The sequence below is a fragment of the Osmia bicornis genome, chromosome 3 (assembly GCF_907164935.1).
Source record: "Osmia bicornis bicornis chromosome 3, iOsmBic2.1, whole genome shotgun sequence".
NCBI classification, from domain to species: Eukaryota; Metazoa; Arthropoda; class Insecta; order Hymenoptera; family Megachilidae; genus Osmia; species Osmia bicornis.
Window position 1 is genome coordinate 4,007,925 of NC_060218.1, and position 17,966 is coordinate 4,025,890.

Consider the following 17,966-nt stretch of genomic DNA (forward strand, 5'->3'; position numbering starts at 1 on the left):
TTCTATGAATTTAAACAAGAAACCAATATTAAAAGTTTGAAAAAAGTAGGCAAGCAGGCAGGCAGGGTGGCGGATAGTAGTGAGAGCAAATCATTTAATAGATATCCAATTCCATATCATTTACAGCAATGGCAAACATTACCATGTTTCGTTACTTTTCATTCAAGCATTCACAGCAACAAATGCTCAAAGGTTTCCAAATGCAATACTATTTCTGCACATATACTTCGAAATGCTTTAATTTAAATTATTTATAACGAATCAATTTCGCAGCTTTTAAATCTTGACTTCATATGATATATAAAAAGTTTTAAGGCAAAGTTGCACAGTCAATCATATACGAGCAGTAGTGTGCATTTGGCTAAAATTGGCGATATTTTTTTTGCGTTTTCGTTTGTTTTTTTAAATAATAAGTATGTCCATAATAAGTGATACAAAATTATAGACAAAATTATATTGGAAATCTCTTAAAGCACATTAAACGTGAAAAAGAAAAAAACAGAAACTTATTTAATTATGAAGTATCTTATCTCGTATTTTTCTATAAACTATTTTAAATTTCTTTCGGCTATATTCTTTTCAGTTCTTCTATAAAAAAGAAACTAAAAAAAGGATACAAAAAATATATATGTAAAAAAAACTTAAAATTAAAAAATACATAATACCCCAAGTTTAAATAAGACAAAAGTCACATATATAAATACTTCAGACTAAGATTATATAGCTTGATTTCAATTTTCTTCATGATTCATTTTCATGTCATATAAAATTTCCAGTAATGTTTTTTTTCTTCATGAATAATGAGTAATGTTTTGAAAACGTTTACAAACTGCAGAACTAAAGTATACTATACAAATGGTATTGCACAACTTGATCTGCAATGGTAGATTCTTGTTTATATACAGGTCGCTGCGTAGATTGGATAGAAATGTAGTCATCAGGGTGGGCAGCTGATTGGCCCGCAGTTCAGATTGGCAATGCAGTAGTAGATCTTTTATGTGCATTCACGAAGATGACGATGACTGTGAACATGGAAGTGCAAAATAGAATGTAATATTACTTTTGCCTTCATTTGTCAGAAAATTTTCATTACTTGAGTGCTCATTTATAATTGTACAACGCATACAACAAATTTATTAATGCCTTTTCTATTTCCAACCTGGTTTATTGCTTTTGAAATGTAACCAGATAAAAAATTTAATAAAGCGATGTCATTGATTTCATGTTAAGTGTACCATAACTCAAGATTTAACAAAGGATTAGGTATTGTCAGTACCTGCCACGACCAGCTGGTGAGCGACTTCGGTACCTTGATGTACCAGTGCCTTTGTTGGTATAATAATCAGCATTGGACTCTCCACTATTATAGACATCTTGTGTATATCCATCTCGGGTAACATACCCACCAGCACGATTGATATAGGCTTCTCCATAGTAGTCTCTACCTCTACTTCCACCACCCTTGCCTGCATAATAACCTCCATAATCCGCATACATATTGTTTCCTCTGTAATTGAATGCAATAGAGGCAGCAGAGCCGTAACCTCTAGCAGCACCACCTCGATTTCCTCTGAATCCTCCCATACCACCCCTTCCTCCACCCCGACCTCTGCCTCGTGAAATTTCTACCCTTAATTTAGCACCCATAATCTCTGTGCCATTCATACTGCTGCAAGCAAGTTCTGCTTCATTCATATTTAGGAATTCAATAAAAGCAAAACCTGGTGGATTGAATGCAATCCAAACTTTGTTTAGTTTGCCATATTTCTCAAACTCTGTTTGAAGATCTTCCTTTTTGATACTCTCGTTTAATCCACCCACATAAACGCGAGTATATCCTTCCGGCGTCATTTTGATCTAAAAATTTCAGATTAGGAGTCAAACAAAGGTTGTTTTCGTTTTTCAATTTCTTTGTCCAAACAAAATCGAACGTGCACCAAAATTTATCACAATGTATATTGTTATTTCACTTTTACATATAATGAATTAATACAAACCAACAGCACAATTGAATTTTTGCAATAATCTTTTGTAATAATCCAAATTTGCAAAATAAATTTTGGTTACTACAACATCAAGTATATGTGCGCGCCAACGACTTCCAGAATAGTTATTAACTTCACTACGCTATACTTACTTAATTGTGTTCTAATTTTTCTGATAACTTTCAGTTTTTGCGTGAATTTCTTGAAAAACGGAATAGAAAAAGAATATTCACTACGCTGTTAGTACGACACAATCAATAGGCGAGAATCAACCGGGGTTCACAGTGCACAGAAACTGCATTCCATGTCTTCACGTCTCCAACCCAGACGCCAAATGTACGTACAGTCTGTTCACAAAAAGGTCTATTGGTGCAGAAAAAAATACTTGATCGATGAATTTTTAAATAATGGTAGATTTTGAGATAATAAATGTACAAATATGGAACTAAGTAGACTGTCCTAGAAAAAAAGGCGTTACATGGAAAGCAAGAATTTTCAAAACCTTAATGTTTTGCGATATTAATATTAAAAGTGATTTAAAAACAAAATAATATAATTTTTAATTATTAAATACTATAAAATTTAGTGTACAATTACGAAATATGAATGATAACATACATATTAATTTAAATCTCCCGCGAATGGGAGGCTATAGACCTATATATCTCGGGCCCTCTCCCCTACAATTGTCATTTTTACCGCAACCACCTCATTGTCAGTGGTGGCACGGTTGCCCTAGCGAAGGGGTAGCCTATGAAGTGGAGGTGGTATCGCCATTTTCCTTGAGGAAGCCTACCATGCTCGGCAGTGTACGAGATATTTAATACTAAAATTTTTACTAAAGCTCAACATATATATTTAAAAAATAAACTTCTTTGTTTATAAAATTTGTACAGGTTTTTATTTATAAAGATGTATTTACAGTACTATACATATAAAAGATTAAAATTAATCATCAGATACATTATCCGAGGAGTATGTACTTGTAGCAACCTGCTCCTATTGAATAAATAATCTTTCTGTGAATTAGGACTTTTAATATGAACTGATGATCATAAACTGAAATATCAATTAACCTTCAGTGATTTCATATAAACATCCAATTCATCCTCATCCTCAATTTCATTTGTATTTTCAGTTGGAACTACAGTTTCAGGAGATTCTGAGTCAAAATATTTATCTTCTTCATCTTGTGATCTCAAGTCAATGTTATCATATGCTTCATTATCGTCCACAGTGCTGAAAAAATGAACAGAAATGAATTTAAAACATATCAATAAATTTAAAAAAAAAGTATTAGTTTTAAAATCTATTCCTCATCAATACCTGTAATCAAAATCTGCATCTTTTCCATCTAAAAAATGTTGATACATATTGCTCACAAATTCTTGTTTAAGTATTTGTTTCTCTGTTTGTGATATACTAGGTAGCCTTTTAGTTATTTCTTTTGATCTGCTCTGAGATTGTTCCTGGGATGATTCAGACATCTTTCCCCATTGTAAAGTTTCTTCTTCATCATGTTCTGAAACACAACTATTCTCTTCTTCTTCTTCTTCTTCATCTGATTCAGTCTCTTCTAATACATTCTGTTCTTCTTCTTCTTGTAATTTCTGTTTCTTATTTATGTTGTCTCTATCAATACTTTCCATTAACAAATTTACAAAAGTAATATTCTTAGTATCTATATTATCTCTTATCTGTTTTTGCTTTTCAGTCATGTATTGCCCAACTAAATGATCATATAATAGTGGATTTCGTTTCATCATTTCAGTTTCACTAAAGTATTCTCCTTTGTCAATTAAAGTTTTCAAAGCTTGATATCGTCTATTTCTAATATCTCTCTGTCTTGTTGAATTATTAAAATACCTTTGTAATCTATTAATATGATGAGCAATTTCATAATTTTCATCTTTATCCTTATCAAAATACTTTAAGTGTTCTTCTTTTAAATAATATCCAAATTTGGATAAGAATAAACAATGACTTTTCTTAAAAGTATCACGGGCAATTGTTAATTTCTCTTCAAATGTTAAATCTGGATCATCCTTCTGTTGACTTTTAAATATTGCTTTGCTCTTAGCTACATGACTTAAGAGTTCTTCTTCAACATTCGTATCTTCTTTCTTTTCAGTTAAGAAACGCTCTTGTAAATTATTATCGTTATCTTTTTCATTAACAATCATTTCTGGTGCGTAAGTTTGCGTCACTTCTTCGTTACTCATGCCTAACCAAACTAACGTGTTTTATACGTATATCAACAATTTTAACATCGTACTTTAATGTATATGACTGTTGATTTATTCATTAGCACGTTTTTGTAATTTATACTTTCATATTTATTGATAATTTAATGTACAAATACCTTGCACTTTGCTTTTATTTTACTGTTTACTTTCTTTATACACATTACAATTGATTGCAATCAAATGCATCACTGATGTCAGCTGTCATTAGAGACATAACCAACAATTTTATTTCAATATAGAATTCACTGTAGAGGTGATGCATTGTGAAATATGTCATAAATATTATTGTTTGACAAATTAAAATTTATGTTTAACATGTAAGTATGTTATAATATAATAAATCTATCATAAATTTATGACCTATATACAATTGCTTGTTTTTTTTTATGTAATATGATAACAGTTGTTTTCCTTGATAAGTTAAGTATATAGAAAGTATAATGTATTTTTTAAATGTAATATAATAGTCTCTGTAAGGTAAATGTTAAACTTTACATTTGTAAACACTACTATAACTTAAATTTTAATTTCTTTTTAAGCTATTCTTAGACTTAGTTTTTAATCATATTTAATGATTATTTTTTGTAGCTTTGAAATATGGATAACTGGACAAGTGATGGTGGTGAACAGACATGGAAATGGAACTGGACAGAATTATGTGGTAATCATGGAGGTATGAAACCAATAAATCCAGAGACACATGATCTTGATGTTTGCTTTCAACAACTATGTCTCCAGGTGCTTTAGTTAATCTTTTACATGCATAATCCATACATGTTAGATATTCTACATTTAATACATGTAATTTTTATAAATTTCAGATACCAGTTTTAGTCTGTATTGCAGTAATATCTGCATATTACTGTGGAAAAAGAAATGCATATACTATTCATCACTTTGACTCTAGTTATATTATAAATTGGAGAATTTTAATTACATTGTGTCTTGTAATTCTTCCAATAATTAGAGCATATATTATTCTTGCTAATACTGTTCTGGTTCCACAACATATTGATCCACCTAATAATAATTCCATGGTGCATGAACAGGTCATGACACCACATACAAATTTAGATACATTGGTAGACACATCAGATATAATACAACGGATCAAAGATGGATTAAATCATACTATTGATTTCACAAAATCAATTTTTTCCCCAAAAAATAGTACTCAAACTGTTACTGAGTCTTCTGTTACCACTAATATGCAGGATTATGATCCAGTATTAACTATAATTAAAGATAATATTACATCTGCCAAACCTATTGATTACCTAGTGGCAGGTACAGAAGGATTGGCATGGGTTGTTCATCTTTGTTTCATATTAAGTTTAAAGAAAGGAAGAGACATCAATCCAAGAGGTCCTGTGTTTATTCGGGCATTAGTGTTTCTACTAATTGTTATTTCCATATTATTACTAAGGAGTCACATCAAATATAATCCACAAGATGATGTTTTACCTAATTTATCATTGGGATTTAGTATCAGTGTAGTTACTCTACTAATACTCTATGCTGTAACACTGATACCAGGTCACAGCAGTTTAAGAGATATGAGATCATCCCAGTTTAATGAAGTAAGTTATTTTATACTTTTTACTTCTAATATAATGGTTTATAATATTATCAGTGATTAGTATTTTCCTCATGCTTATCAGTTTAAGAGATTTCTAACATCTGTTACTAAATCCTGTACATTTGCTGTTACCAAATTGGCTATGATATCTAAATCCACGGATTATTAAGCAAACAAAGATATTACAAATCAATGAAAAATATGTTCTTAGATAGGAGAACGGACTGCTCTGTTGAGTACTCCTAATTCTTCTTATGTGAGATTCTCAGAGGAACAGGACCCAACTTACCTTGGGACTGCTATGGAAGATGCAACAATGACCTCTAAAATTATATTCCATTGGGTAAATCCATTAATGGAAAAAGGTGTTCGGGGTTTGTTAAATCATTCAGATGATTTATTTGATTTACCAGAATACTTCAGTACTGGCTATATTAGTCAGAAGATTGATCATCATTTACAAACTATGGTAAATACAATATTTTAGTTCATACTATTCTACTGACAGAAATAAATATTTTCGAAATAAATAATATTACAGTCCAGACAACCGAATAGTACAATGGAAAATGCTGAAAATTCAATGTTAGAAACACGTATTCAAATTATTAAAAACAAGAGAACACTGTTTCATTTATTACATAAATGTTTTGGTTGGGAATTTTACTCAGTTGGAATATTAAAATTCATTAGTAATTGTGCTTCATTTATGGGACCACTGTTACTAAACAAACTGATTGGTTTCATAGAAGACAAGGATGAACCTGTTTTGAATGGATACTTGTATGCATTATTATTATTTATTAGTGCATTAATAGGTAATGTTTAAATTTTGGTCAAACCTGTAATTAATTATGGGATTTACGAATTATAATAATTTTGTTATTTCAGGGGCCTTTTGTAATACTCACTTTACATTTTGGATGTCCATTGTTGGTTTAAAAATTCGTGCTACAATCATAACTTTATTGTATAGGAAAACCTTACATTCTTCGGGTATTCACTTGAGGCAACAATTTAATTTTGGTGAAATTGTTAATTTTATGAGTACAGACACTGACAGACTTGTTAACAGTTGTGCAAGTTTTCATGAATTTTGGAGCATACCATTACAGGTAATCTCTTAATATATCTTTATAATAATATAAAGATATTCTAACACAAATTCTTAATTTTTTTTTAGCTAGTCGTGACATTATACCTTCTTCACGGACAAATAGGGATTTCATTCTTAGCAGGAGTTACTTTTGCAATAGTTCTTATACCTATAAACAAATTAATAGCAAATCGTATTGGAAACCTTAGTACAAAATTAATGGAACGTAAAGATCAAAGAGTCAGACTTATAGGAGAAACATTGAAAGGAATTACAACAATTAAATTAAATGTGTGGGAAGATCATTTTTTACGAAACATTTTCAGTCAGTATACATTCATTTTTTGATGATTCATCTTCGTATACAACTTGCTAAAATTTCTTCTTTATTTAGAATTAAGAGAGAATGAAATCAAACATTTGCGAGGTAGAAAGTATCTGGATGCACTATGTGTTTACTTTTGGGCTACAACACCAGTACTGATTTCGATATTAACTTTTACTGCATATGTACTGATTGGGAACGAACTTGATGCCAAGACTGTTTTTACTAGTATGGCATTGTTGAATATGCTAATAGGTCCATTGAATGCGTTTCCATGGGTTCTAAATGGTCTTACCGAAGCTTGGGTGTCACTTAAGAGAATTCAGAAAATGTTAGATGTAAGTAGAAACTACAAGTTTTCCAATAAAAATGAAATCGGACAAAATTTTTAATATTAATACTGTTTAATTAGTTGCCAGATGCAGATATGTCATCATATTATTCTGAATCTGTACCTGATCTAGACGTAGTGCTTCAAAATGTAGTATTGAACGTAAATTCACAACAACAATGTGTGAAAGAAAATAGTGTTGATACACCTGAAAGTTTTTCAAGTCCATCTTCTAGTTCAGAGTCTAAAAAAACAGTTACTTTTAAAGATGATAGTATATTTACTATACATGATATTAACATTACAGTTCCAAAGGTAAAAAAACAATACTATGTTTAGATTGATTCATGATTTATAAGCTGAACGAATTCTGTTTTAGGGTAACTTAATCGGTATTATGGGAGAAGTAGGTAGCGGAAAGTCGCTACTTTTAGATGGTATTTTGGGTGAAATTACTAAAGTTCGAGGTACAATATCAGTGAGTGACATTGAAAAGGGTTTTGCATTTGTGAAGCAAAATCCTTGGTTACAGCGTGGTACTATTCGGGATAATATACTTTTCGGTAAATCTTACGATTACAGCAAGTACAAGTAAGTAATGAATTAGACAATTCAAGGTCTCAAAATATTCTAATACAAGTTGATTTATAACAGGAACATCTTGAAAGCATGTGCTCTTAGTGCTGACTTAAATTCTTTACCCAAAAAGGATTTAACACTCGTCGGTGAAGCGGGAAACACTTTGAGCGGTGGTCAAAAAACACGAATTTCTTTGGCGCGAGCTGTATATGCGGATAAAGATATCTACCTATTGGACGACATATTAGCGACTTTGGATCCAAAAGTTGCTAGTTATGTATTTGAACATGTCATTTTAGGGTTATTGAAAAACAAAACGAGATTGCTATGTACTCATCAAACTCAATATTTAATTCACGCGGATTTAGTTGTCGAAATGTCTAAAGGCAGGGTTGTTAATCAGGGTAAACCGAGTGATATTTTACCAGACTTAGAGGATTATTTATTATCTTCAGAATCTATAGATTCAGATTTAGACATTATGTCTGTAAGCGACCTACCAAAAGATTTCTATCAGTCTGGTATAAATGAAAGGGATCCATTGCTTGATGAAGAATATAAAGAAAAAGGGACTGTACGACTTGGTGTATATAATTATTACATAAAAGCTGTTGGTCGTTATCTGGCGATTTCAATAGCTCTTTCTATGTTTCTAATGCAAAGTTCTAAGAATGTTACGGATTTATGGCTTTCTTATTGGGTTACTCATGTCAATACAACAGCAACTAATACTACAAATCAATCAACGCCTGTACAATTGCAATATTTCCTTAATGGCTATAATAACCCGACCACTGGTTATTATTTAACAGTGTATGCTCTATTAGTTTTCTTCAACACAATTTTCACGTTAATGAGGGCATTTATGTTTGCGTATGGTGGTATCCAAGCGGCTATTACTATACATAAACAACTATTGAAGGTTGTTATACGGGTGTGTAACATTTAGCACATATGAATACTTAATGTGTTTATGTTAAAATAATGTAGCATACATTTTCAGGCTAAAGCTGTATTCTTTGAGATTCAACCATTTGGTAGAATTTTAAATAGATTCTCATCCGACACGTACACGATTGATGACAGTCTTCCCTTTATTGCTAACATATTATTCGCACAACTATTTGGCTTGTTTGCAACAATTATTGTCACAACTTATGGATTACCATGGATACTTTTAGTACTAGCTCCGCTTATACCAATTTATCATTGGATTCAAAACCATTATCGGTGTGTACCTCCTTACATCTTCAATTTTCAAATAAATATATCATTCTATAAATATCTTTCAGATTAACATCAAGAGAATTGAAGCGTTTATCCAGTACTGCCCTGTCACCATTGTATGCACACTTTAATGAAACTTTGCACGGATTATCTACTATCAGAGCATTTCGCACTGTGTCTCGTTTCAAACAAGAAAATGAACTTTTGTTAGAAGTCAGTCAAAAAACACAATTTGCATCTTTTGCAGTTGGCCAGTGGCTCGCGTTAAGACTTCAACTGATTGGAGTGGCACTTCTAGCAGGAGTGAGCACTATTGCAATTTTACAACATCAGTATGACATAGCTGATCCTGGTTTGATAGGTCTTGTTGTTACCTACACATTATCTATAACTGGTTTACTGTCTGGAGTTGTAAACGCATTTACCGAGACTGAAAGGGAAATGATCGCTGTCGAACGCGTGAAACAATATGTGGAGACTGTTCCAGTAGAAACGATAAAAGGAGATAATCCACCATATGCTTGGCCAAGTCAGGGTGTAGTTGAATTCAAGGAAGTGGTTTTGAAATACAGGTAATTGAAATGATTTTATTAGAAGCTGAATTGAATGTAATTGAATATCTAGTATCTTATAGGGAACATTTGGTACCATCTTTGAACGGTGTATCATTCGTCACACGACCAGCAGAAAAAATTGGGATCGTTGGGCGTACAGGTGCTGGAAAGAGTTCACTCTTCGCTTCCTTATTTAGAATGACAGAAATAACTTCCGGAAGTGTACTGATAGATAATGTTAATATACAAACTCTACAGTTACACGCACTAAGGTAATATTAATAGTTTCAATTAATTAGGACATGTTGCGCTGAATGTGAATCGTTTCAGATCACGATTAGCCATTATACCCCAAAATCCATTCCTCTTTTCGGGGACTGTCAGAGAAAACCTTGATCCACTAAATCAGTATCCAGATTTGCATATATACAAAGCACTGGAGAGGTGTAAGGTGCATACGTTAGTGTATCGTCTGGGAGGACTTGGTGCTGCTTTAGATGAAAGTGGTAGCAATCTTAGCGCAGGACAGAGGCAATTGTTTTGCTTGGTTAGAGCAGTTTTACACAATGCCAAGGTATGGTCACTTTTGTTCAGAGTATTTTCAAAAAATGTTAAACTTTAAATTCTGCTTTGTAGATTGTCTGTATCGACGAAGCTACGGCTAACGTTGACCAGGAAACAGACAAATTTATTCAAACGACGATAAAGTCTTCCTTTCAGACTGCCACGGTTCTCACTATAGCGCATAGGATAAGGACGATCATGCACTGTGATAGGTATGGCAATTTTATTTATAAGTTTCCATCGCGTATATTTGATGCGCGCTTTTGTTTTAGGATTCTTGTAATGGGCGACGGGGAGGTCCTAGAGTTTGACGAACCAAACTTGTTAATTCAGAATGCTAATTCTTATTTTTATCAGTTAGCGAATCAAGAATTTTCCAATAAGGAATAATATGTTTTCTGATCAGAAAGTATATTATAGCGTAAGGAAGCTGTATTATAAATCATGATTATTTTCATATGAAACTAGAATTATATTTTAATCTATAAGTATAACGCGATGATTTAGTAAATATTTCACGAGATTGTGATAAAATACAATACTATTATTTATTTACTTTACAGTTAAGTTACATTGTATAAGTCCGACTACCTCTATGTAAGTTCTTATACTGCCGGTAATACACGTGATAATTCATCGAACTCTATGTATCCTTTTTTATAACGATCTAGATTCTTGAATATCGTTTGCCATACGGTTGATGGTACCTTCAGATCAACAGATTTGCTTCCAGAATAGAAGTCATCCAAAATTAAATACCCTTTATCTAAAAACAACCAAAATTACTATCAACTTATTACGCTTAATCTCACAGGTAGTATCTACATACAATCCTTATCTAACAGAGCAAATATTATTTCCGCGTTAATCTGTAAGTCACTGGTGAGACATTTTTTAAATACCCATCTTTCATACTCTTCATAAGAGACTCTATCAGTGGATTGAAAAACTTGTTTTACCTCCACCTAAAGTATGAACACTATTTTATAAACACTAATTGTTTCTTTTTCTTTCTTTCAAAGGGTTTACTTTATCCGGACGATATCCGAACACAGCCGTCATCGCTATTTTGTATTGTTGTTTGGTCAACGAACCCATGGAGTCTACGTCAGCGTAATCGAAAGCCTACGGCGTACAGAAAGCTTTGAGTCTCTTACAAGATTTTTTACATGGTCCCATTCGACTTTACCGTTCTGGCACGTTCCTTGTACACGCTTGGCGTCATCTCGTCCTCTGAATTCAGCTGGAAGGAAATTTCCTTGAGCGACTTTACAAATGATGCGATTCGCAATGAAAGCGAGGTGTTGCAGGTCGCGTGACGCGAGAGATTGGTCTTTCACGCGAGTAACTCGACCGACACGCATTATATCGTAATTAAAGCGGTGCCTCTCCATTCAGCCGGCAGTATTTTGTAATATTCATCACGGAGCCAATTAACGCCGCCGCGGGACACATAGGTACACGCGTCTCAATGACATAACGTGTCTGCTGTATCCGGCATTCATTCGTCACATATTCGCGGACCCCTGTCATCGTTCTCCACCGCTGAAAACTAATGAGCTGTAACTCCGTCTGATTTTACTCGCTGTTTTTTTAATTACCCGCCATTTAAACTCGTTTATTACCGTCGCAAGCGTGCGACAGAGGAGACGCGATATGATTTTTCTCACGCGTGTACCTACGTTTACTAATGATGTTCGTCGCGCCTGCAACGATGATTTAATCCAACTTACTAAATAGTTTTAGTCGACGAAACGATTAGTATTTCGACTTCAATCAGAATTTCACGGCAATCTAAACGACGGAGTTCGCGATGCTTTTCTGTCATCAGCTTTCCTCCGAATTTCGTTTCGAGGTTTCTGACTCTACGAAAGCGACGAATTAAGTAATTTTCATAATTTCTCGTCTGGTCGCAATTCTCAGGGCGACGCGACAAGCACAGATGGGGATCTAGCGCGGCGGCGCGGCGCGGCACTGTTTTTTTTTTTTCTTCATTCCCTTTGTGGAAGCGGCGAGAAGCCGCCTTTGAAACATGTGTGCTTCCGGCGTAAAGCACAGGCAATCTCGAGTGAAAAGCAGAGACTTACGGCGGCGTTATGTCATCGGCCGATACACTCCGACAGACCATAAAACGCGAAGGCAAGAAAACGTTGTACTCCCGTCGTAAAGAATAAGTTTGCGGTATGGATATTTCTGTCCGTGTGAAATATGGGTTCGCGTCACGAACATTTGCTAGACAACAGTGCAAAGATCACCTAGAGAGCTTTCTCATTATTGCATGTCCTACTCTGAAAAATGCACTTTTCAAGATAAACGGTAACTACATATACATCTTTTTTAATTATACACTAAATTACTATATTGAATAATTTCCTAAATTTTTTATTCACAGTTCAAGTACACGTTAATTTGAAGCCTGTTACGTGTGGATTCCGCTTCGACATCGATCGGTCAATAAAAAAAGAAAGAAACGAGAGTTTCGAAATACTCTCAACCGAAGCATTGCGTTTTCCGTCGGTAGAGGAGGAATTTCTCGAGGGTTCGCGTGCACGGATTTTCTTAAAAAGAGGATTAAACGCACGGCGTGGAATATTTGAAATTTCATCTTGGATGTAGCTCGCCCCGTGACACAACCGGTAGGCAGCCCTTCGCTCTTGCGCGTCTCGGTGGCCACTCGAGGCTTGAAGCACAGTCACTAGCGTAGGGGGCTTGCCGGCTACCCCAAAAGTGCACCTATCAAGGGTTGGTTTCAACGAGCATACAACCCTAGAGACCCTTGCTATCGCGGAGACTGGTACGCGCCGCCCTTTGGAAACTAGTTCGCCGTTTGTTATTGAAGTCTTGGACGCAATTTCCTCGCGATAACGTGTCAGCCTCGAATTAGATCCGATAGAAAGTATGTATATTCCCAGGTTAATTTACCCGGATACCACTGCAATTTCTCATCATTTATATTTATATACGTTAACGAACCATGCGTTGAATATTACCGGATTTACATAATTTTATTAATGCATAAAAATGGGACGCTGGATAATTCTACTACTCCATGGTAGTAGATGGTGAAGGGTGTCTAGGCTTTCGTTCACCCTTGAAGTTACACATAAAATATGCCAATGTTGTTTGAACGAGGGGTTCCGGGGTGGATAAGGGACGCAGGTGGTGGTGCATGATTGCCAGCGAACACTATGAAAAAAACGTTAACTAGCGATCGCACGCCCCCGTTGAACGGTTCTTCGCGCTAGAAGAGGCAGTGAAACGCATAGCGGCCTAGCGGGTTTGCAGGACGTCAAGCGGGCGGGCTGATTATATGGCAACGGACCATATATTTGCATTAGGCCGCGAGTCACCATAACTCATTACCTCGACAATTCTCTCTTTCGTCAACCGTCGGTCGCATAAATCACAATTTGCCCTAGTGGCTCGCAGGTGGACACGGCTAGCGGGATTCGAATCCAGAAAATGCACCGTGTAAAAGCAAAACGATAGTCAGCGGCGCGGTTTAAATTGACTCAGACGTTTTATCTCTGTCCCATGGTAATTACCGGGCCGTGATAACGATTATTCAACTTTGCAACGGTTCGAATTTAACCGTCATTTATTATCGGGTTACGTGTACTTTTTGGCGGACGTCTGACAAAGAGATGAGAAAAGATTTTGACGCATCGCGTTGACGGAACACCGGCCGTGTTTGTGGAACAATGTCCCCGCGGTATTACTAGAAATAAAAAAACCAGATAGACGTGTGTCACCAGACGAATGTAACGTCTCTCATATTTCCATTAAGTAAGGCAAGACACAGGACGGGTAACGGATACCAACGCGAACGAGCACCAGCTTTTACCGTGATTAGTGCAGGATGCAATGGGATGACTGGTGTAGGGTTAACGTTGATGCGTGGAAACCTTCCTTCTTCTACATATTCCACGCGTATACAATAGTATAAATGCGTTTGCGATATTACGCTCTCTTTCGCATGGCCAGGGATTTCGAACTCTAGCTTCGTTCGTATCGGTTACCCGCCTCGGGGGAGAGTACTTCCGCTTCCCTCGCAAAATGTCTTCTCTATCCTCTCGTTTCTTCCCGTCGTCGCACGCGTCGAATAAATGAAATCTTTTTCCCCGGTTTGAATCACCGTTTCGGTTCTCGTCCGGTTCGTCACGAGGAGCGTTCTTAATAACGCGTTCGTGTATCTTCAATAGAGAGGAGCTGGGTTTTCGAAGCGTGCCCACCCCAATCCGCGAGCTGTTTCGCACGCGTAAAACCCTTATCGCCTGTCTCGCGTTAGTATTATTACACTTTTCGCGAGAAACGAAGGGAGAAGAAGAAGAAAGAAAGAAACGTAACTTCTGAATTTCCGTCAAGGATCGTCGAGACGAGGTTTCGATATGAAACCTTCTCTATACGTGTGCGTTTTCCGTCGCGACACAGCCTGCTCGCATTATACGGTCTGTCGCGACGAGAAATAGCAGAGACACGAAGGTGAGACGGGGTCTTCAACATTTACTTCTGTTCCGTAGAATCATTACTACCGTCCCGAGCTAAGCGAACCGTGCGGACGCCTGTTGACTGCAGCCGTTGATGCGTTAAAGGGGCGAGAAGATAAGTTTTTTTTCGCGAATTATGAAGGCGCTCATTCATTACGTGTCCCGTAATTGACGGGTTGAGAGGAGGAGGAGAAAGAGGATAGGAGACGTGTCTACCGTCAACAACGTTCTCTTCCCGTCCGGATCTTATCTATCGCTAATAATAATCATTGGCGCAATTGAGTTATATTTCTTTTATAAAAAATAAAATTTCACCAACGATCGTTACGCCGATGATGATTCTTTTGAAAAATATCGTTAATCAACGAACCAAGAGCGGAGAGATCATTTGGGGTAATTGGAATGGGAGAGAGGGAGGAAAAGTGTATTGGCGTGGCAAATGTTGCCAGAGTCGGATTCGATTTCGTAATTCATTAGCATAGAATTTCCGGACAGCTATGCTTTGTTCGTTCGACATTATAATAATTTAGCCGGGTACTATCCGGCTGCGGAGGGAAGGAGGGATCGCGATTGGCTTTGCCTGCACAATTGGCTTTCACCTGATGCGAAATAGATGCAGCTACGAGAGGATGGAATTCGTATCCCGCCAAATACGATGCACAGGTAGTATGTAATTGAATTTCTCCCTTCGTATAATCGTTGTGTGCAGTCTCCAGTAAAAAGTTCAACATACAGAGTGACACGAAAATAGGTAGCCAAATGTACTGTTAAGGATGAAAAATGGTTGTATAAATATCAATCTGGATACGGTATGATGATTCAGAATCATAAGTGATGTTTCGCACGTGTCAGCTAATGTGATAATTACTAAAGATACGTATGCAGTATAAATTCTACGTCAAATAATAATTTATTACGTGTTCACTGTACAGAAATACTGTTTTATTTGGAATGTACCTATATCAGTCGGCGTACATCTGCGCAATTATTAAACAGAGATAAAGAGAGATTGGACGTTTAATAAGCGCTCATATTTACAAACTGCAGTGGAAAATTTCAGTACATTAACTTGTAATTACAGTAAAAATAATTAATACAGCGAAACATCCATTAAAAAGAGTTAACCATGTGCTCGGTTCAATTTTCTCCTTTTTACTTTACACGGTATTTTGCCCTTTGGTAAGCGTTCGAAAAGCCTTGACGGGCTTCGTTTCGTGCACTGATTACAATCGCCATGCTACAATGTTATCCCTTTACCTAAAGGGCCCACTAATTAAAAGCAGGGTTAAAGTCGATCGATCTTTCGCGCGACGTTCTTGAAACAGTATATCCGTTTCCTCGATTCCACGTATACCGAATGAAGCATGTACATACGGTGGTTTCAAGCGTCGACAGGGGGCTTCTTTCTCAAGCAAACACTTACTCGTTTACAGAACACCCTTTCCTTCTCCTCTTTTAATCTTTCCTAGCCTCCTCGCCGTATCTTGTTTCACCTCGTTCACCCTACGCTAACGTTTCGTGTTAAATGAGAGCTGACAAAAACACGTGTAACTTTCAATTGGCTGAGCAGTCGCTCGAAGATTCTCAACGGGGTTCCTTAATTGGGTTAAATAAATTCGGCTGGGTACCATGTGTGTACACAGGGAAACGATCACCGTCTTCGTGTGAGTTCACACGATAAGCCTTTGGATAGGAGGCACCGTTGCTCGGACCAACGGTAAGACGAACCTTGGGGCGTGTTCGTGTTGTTGCAAAGGGTTGAAATTGAACGGGGGTGCGCGCCCACGTCTAGGAATTCGATAAACGAACTGCTCGAAAATTTATTTACCAAAGCTGCTCGATTTTGCACGCGGTATCGAATGGGCGACGGTGAAGCAGATGTCAAAATAGCTGCAAATTGAATCCGAGACGATATTTTCGATCCCGTTAATGCAACGGGGCCCGTATTGAAACCTCCTCGGTATCGGTGATGGCAACAGGCTGTCACGACGAAGAAAAAACGAAAAAAAAAAAAAAATAAAAACGATGTATCGACGAAAGGGAAGCGAGCGACCGTCTGGTTGACGGAGTTTCCTCTCGAAACCAAGGACTCCCCGTTTTAATGGAATAAAGAGCGCTCTCCTCCCGTGGGATCTCGCTTGTAAACGATATTATTACGAGGTCGTGTTAAAATATTGCGACGTTCACGTGGCGGCACGAGGATGTTGCATTTAGTTCGACGATACGGAAAAAGATAGAAGGGATGTTTTGGTCTTTCGTCGAACGCAATCTCTTTCGTCAACCGAAGCGATGCACCGCGTCTGCGTGCATAAAAAGCGACACACGCAACGAGGGTGGAGTGTCGTGAAACGCATGCTATGGTGTACACGATCGTTTTAACACTTTGACGGTTGCAAGCTTCGGTGGATTTACGACCTCTATAATTTTATTTAATTTTTTATATTTAAAGAGAATATCTCTTATAATATAGTATCTAAACGTCCATTAGCAAATATCCAATTTCAGATGGACCTTTTCAGATGTTTTTCCATTGCTATATAGCACCACCTCCCATATCGACGAAAAATGTAATTGATTTCAAGCATCGTTGTCAATCCGTGATTACCGTCCATCCAAACCTCACCATTTTGAGTGATGTCCACGGGGAACAAGAAAGCTTTCAAAAAGATCAAGAAAATCACCGAGAAGGATAAACGTATGGCACAATTAGAAAAGGAGATCGCGAGACTGGAACAGGAGAATGGTAAATTAAAACGCGACAGCGTGGAATATAAGAATCGTCTAGCTGCCTTCGACGGTACGACCCGTTTCGATCCGGAGTTTTCCAAATTGAATCCCAGACCGCAGTCTGTCGCGGGCAATCGGTTCACACCTAAATCCCGTGAAAATTTCGAGGCTGCCTCCCCTTCGAAGAACGTCGCGGGTAATGGAATTTTCAAGAAGAAACTACGCGGAAAGGCGATAAAGAATTTGAAGAAAACCGAGTTTAAGTG

The 17,966-nt window shown here is 36.5% G+C and overlaps 4 protein-coding genes across 6 annotated transcripts; 1 reads left to right on the plus strand and 3 right to left on the minus strand.

Annotated features, from left to right (window-relative positions):
* Positions 1–74: 74 nt before the first annotated feature.
* LOC114871112 (RNA-binding protein Rsf1) lies at positions 75–2,269 on the minus strand. The gene is made up of 3 exons (XM_029176610.2): positions 2,138–2,269; positions 1,277–1,857; positions 75–1,022 (listed from the first exon to the last, which is right to left on the minus strand). The coding sequence occupies exons 2-3, from the start codon at positions 1,849–1,851 to the stop codon at positions 995–997; spliced, it is 603 nt and encodes a 200-aa protein (XP_029032443.1). The 5' UTR covers positions 1,852–1,857; positions 2,138–2,269; the 3' UTR covers positions 75–994.
* On the plus strand, positions 2,241–11,025 carry LOC114871094 (ATP-binding cassette sub-family C member 10). 3 transcript variants are annotated; one of them, XM_046284971.1, is made up of 17 exons: positions 2,241–2,321; positions 4,820–4,969; positions 5,053–5,811; positions 6,022–6,279; positions 6,352–6,628; positions 6,702–6,925; positions 6,994–7,231; positions 7,301–7,569; positions 7,644–7,877; positions 7,942–8,153; positions 8,217–9,075; positions 9,145–9,371; positions 9,434–9,940; positions 10,003–10,194; positions 10,253–10,496; positions 10,559–10,698; positions 10,759–11,025. In XM_046284971.1, the coding sequence occupies exons 2-17, from the start codon at positions 4,829–4,831 to the stop codon at positions 10,874–10,876; spliced, it is 4,899 nt and encodes a 1,632-aa protein (XP_046140927.1). In that variant the 5' UTR covers positions 2,241–2,321; positions 4,820–4,828; the 3' UTR covers positions 10,877–11,025. The 3 variants fall into 3 exon arrangements, with proteins under 3 accessions (XP_046140927.1, XP_029032393.1, XP_029032403.1); XM_029176560.2 differs by lacking the exon at positions 2,241–2,321 and adding an exon at positions 4,456–4,548; XM_029176570.2 differs by lacking the exon at positions 2,241–2,321 and adding an exon at positions 4,659–4,708.
* Positions 2,860–4,207, minus strand: LOC114871108 (coiled-coil domain-containing protein 97). Its single transcript, XM_029176596.2, has 3 exons — positions 3,312–4,207; positions 3,062–3,224; positions 2,860–2,984 (listed from the first exon to the last, which is right to left on the minus strand). The coding sequence occupies exons 1-3, from the start codon at positions 4,205–4,207 to the stop codon at positions 2,934–2,936; spliced, it is 1,110 nt and encodes a 369-aa protein (XP_029032429.1). The 3' UTR covers positions 2,860–2,933.
* Positions 11,026–11,091: 66 nt separating the features above from the next.
* On the minus strand, positions 11,092–17,599 carry LOC114872182 (EF-hand calcium-binding domain-containing protein 11-like). The gene is made up of 5 exons (XM_029179131.2): positions 17,579–17,599; positions 11,676–11,819; positions 11,516–11,611; positions 11,316–11,451; positions 11,092–11,252 (listed from the first exon to the last, which is right to left on the minus strand). Exons 1-5 carry the CDS (start codon positions 17,597–17,599, stop codon positions 11,092–11,094), a joined length of 558 nt encoding a protein of 185 aa, XP_029034964.1.
* Between the last annotated feature and the right edge of the window lie 367 nt (positions 17,600–17,966).

Bases quoted from the DNA above. Each gene is read 5' to 3' on its own strand.
- LOC114871112 (XM_029176610.2), bottom strand. From the start codon at position 1,851: ATGACGCCGGAAGGATATACTCGCGTTTATGTGGGTGGATTAAACGAG. The intron at 1,023-1,276 runs GTACTGACAATA...CCATGTTCACAG, and splicing joins TCACCAGCTGGTCGTGGCAG to TCATCGTCATCTTCGTGAAT.
- LOC114871094 (XM_046284971.1), top strand. From the start codon at position 4,829: ATGGATAACTGGACAAGTGATGGTGGTGAACAGACATGGAAATGGAAC. The intron at 7,232-7,300 runs GTCAGTATACAT...TTCTTTATTTAG, and splicing joins TTTTTTACGAAACATTTTCA to AATTAAGAGAGAATGAAATC. The intron at 7,570-7,643 runs GTAAGTAGAAAC...CTGTTTAATTAG, and splicing joins GAATTCAGAAAATGTTAGAT to TTGCCAGATGCAGATATGTC.
- LOC114871108 (XM_029176596.2), bottom strand. From the start codon at position 4,207: ATGAGTAACGAAGAAGTGACGCAAACTTACGCACCAGAAATGATTGTT. The intron at 3,225-3,311 runs GTATTGATGAGG...TCATTTTTTCAG, and splicing joins GATGCAGATTTTGATTACAG to CACTGTGGACGATAATGAAG. The intron at 2,985-3,061 runs GTTAATTGATAT...TTTATTCAATAG, and splicing joins TTTATATGAAATCACTGAAG to GAGCAGGTTGCTACAAGTAC.
- LOC114872182 (XM_029179131.2), bottom strand. From the start codon at position 17,599: ATGGTGAGGTTTGGATGGACG. The intron at 11,612-11,675 runs GTAAAGTCGAAT...TGTACGCCGTAG, and splicing joins ACAAGGAACGTGCCAGAACG to GCTTTCGATTACGCTGACGT. The intron at 11,452-11,515 runs GTAAACCCTTTG...TTCATACTTTAG, and splicing joins TCGGATATCGTCCGGATAAA to GTGGAGGTAAAACAAGTTTT.